This window comes from Penaeus monodon, chromosome 38, assembly GCF_015228065.2.
Source record: "Penaeus monodon isolate SGIC_2016 chromosome 38, NSTDA_Pmon_1, whole genome shotgun sequence".
Lineage (NCBI taxonomy): Eukaryota > Metazoa > Arthropoda > Malacostraca > Decapoda > Penaeidae > Penaeus > Penaeus monodon.
The window spans coordinates 800,890-803,389 of NC_051423.1; the positions used below are offsets into that span (position 1 = coordinate 800,890).

Below are 2,500 nucleotides of genomic sequence, written 5' to 3' on the forward strand. Positions count from 1 at the left end.
TGATTGCATGCTTCTTTCATTAATTTTTTGTATTCGCCTTTGAGGGATGAGGAGTGACTCCCAGCGCCTGTGAACAAAAAGAAATATTTGCAAAATAAAATGTAGGAAAAATAGGGAAAAGATATGTGTCAAAAATACTGTGGTAACTGTTAAGAAATATATATATTGCCATAATTACTATACACTGTAGAATGAAATCTTAATTGATTTATTTTCTCCTGCAGCATGCAGTAATAATAAGGATCACATTTTCACATTTGGCAGAATACCTTCCCCTGAGACTTAGAAATAAAAATATATAATATGTTTACTTCATAATTCCATTAGGATATTAGGAACATCACATCATACAAAATACAATAAAACCCTTCGTTCCTATACATATTAGCCCAAACGCTACGGGTTTATGGTCTGTCCCCCAACAGTTTTTTGTGAATTTTGTAACATAGAGATGGCCCCACGTGTGCTCAGCCGGCAAGGAGTCTATCAGTAGTCCCTAGTGACCGATCCTGACTTCACCATTCCTTGAATTGACGGGAAAATGCGTTCTTCTCTTTAATACAATTGATATCGATACTGTAATTATTTTTACTGATCTTAGGATTATTAAATTGTTATTAGAATCTTGGTAACTTTTAAGACAATAAAATAATGCAAAAGACCCTTTCCAAAAGTCGAGGAAAAGGGGAAACAGGTGAGATACGTAGGACTAATAACTGACTCCTTGGTGACTAAGCACTTGCAGAGCCATCTATGTGTGAATACAATAAATACATGTTTTATTACAGTGGGCATGGCATGTATTCTTGGCATACTGGGTTAAAACTAATCCACAATGACAATGCTATTCTAAAACCCTAAGAAAATAAATAATAATAATTATAATAACAAAATAACAGTAACAGTAATAATAATGGCAACAAAAATGAAAAAAGAAAAAGAAAAAGAAAAAGAAAGAAAAAAAAAAGAGGCTAATAATAATAATAATAATAATAATAATAATAATATTAATAATAATAATAATAAAAATAATAATAACATCAACAACAACAATAACAATGATTAATAATAATAACAATAACAACAATAAATTTCAAAACCAAAATACCAATAAAAATCCTTTCACAAGAGTATCATTGATAAAAAGAAAAACATTTACAGGAGAGAGCTACTGACCACCTCATAATAATACTCTCAAAAAACAATATAACATGAATTAACTCAACTGAAAAAAAGGCAAAGAGACATAACAATAACCACAAGATAATATTATGAACTTTTATAACCGTAATCATCAAATATAAGGCTCATCAATAATAATACTATTTTAAACTAATATCACTATCAATTAAAATAACAATAACATAACAATAATATGATAATAATAAAAATAATGATGATGGCAATATCAGTATGAAAATAGAAATATTGCCATTGTTATAATTATCACTACTAACAATAACAATGATAAGAATATTAATAATAATATTATTAATAACAATAATAATATTAATACTTAAACTTCAACTAGAAAAAAAAGCTGAATAATTCTGTTACTACTAATAATTATTATCACTACTATCCTTATCATATCACTAAAAGAATAAAATACTAATTTTAATAAAATGTGATAAAAAAAAATAAAAAAAATAATAATGACAATGATTACAATGATATTAATGAAAATCTAAAGGTCAGATTCTCAGTAAAAACAGCGGTTATGATAAACTTTTAAATTTTCTTTTTTCTAAATTTACCATTATCAAACATCAGTAACAATAATAATAGTAATAATGATAATAATAATAATAATAATAATAATAATAATAATAATTGTATAAAAAAACTAAATACTACTACTAACTACAATAATAACAATAAAATAATATCAATAACAACAACAAAATAGAAACACATTTTACACACATCATACTACAGATTTGTAAAATCGTTATTGAGCCAAATTACCAGTAAAAACATAAACCATAGTAGGCTAAAAGTCAATACATCTGCCATAGCAAATTCAAAATATATAAAAATACTGCTTCTTTTACTATCATTACAACTGCTACTACTATGACTATTGCTGCTACTAATACAACTGTTGATATTGTTATTAGCAATAGGTAATAACAATATCAACAGCAATCATAACAATAAATGATAATTATAAATATAACAATAATATAGTGATAATAAAGAATATGTTCTTAATAATAATAATAATAATAATAATAATAATAATAATAATAATAACAATAATGATAATAATAACAAGAAAAACATCAATAATAATAATAACATTAATTATACAGTAATAAACATTAATAATAATAATAATAATAATAATAATAATAATAATAATAATAATAACAATAATAATAATAATAATAACAAAAATTTATAAATATTATATTAATAGCAATAATTAAAACAATATCAAACTATCACAATAATAATAACAAAACTAGCATAAATACTGAAAGTAATTTTAATTCAA

The 2,500-nt window shown here is 23.8% G+C and overlaps 1 protein-coding gene across 1 annotated transcript in view; it reads right to left on the bottom strand.

The window, feature by feature from the left end:
- LOC119596809 (threonine aspartase 1-like) overlaps positions 1–2,500 on the bottom strand; it is a 23,846-nt gene that overhangs the window by 14,663 nt on the left and 6,683 nt on the right. Inside the window, exon 2 of the mRNA XM_037946138.1 lies at positions 3–67. Within this exon, the coding sequence (XP_037802066.1) occupies positions 3–67 (65 nt within the window). The remainder of the gene's footprint in view (positions 1–2; positions 68–2,500) is intronic.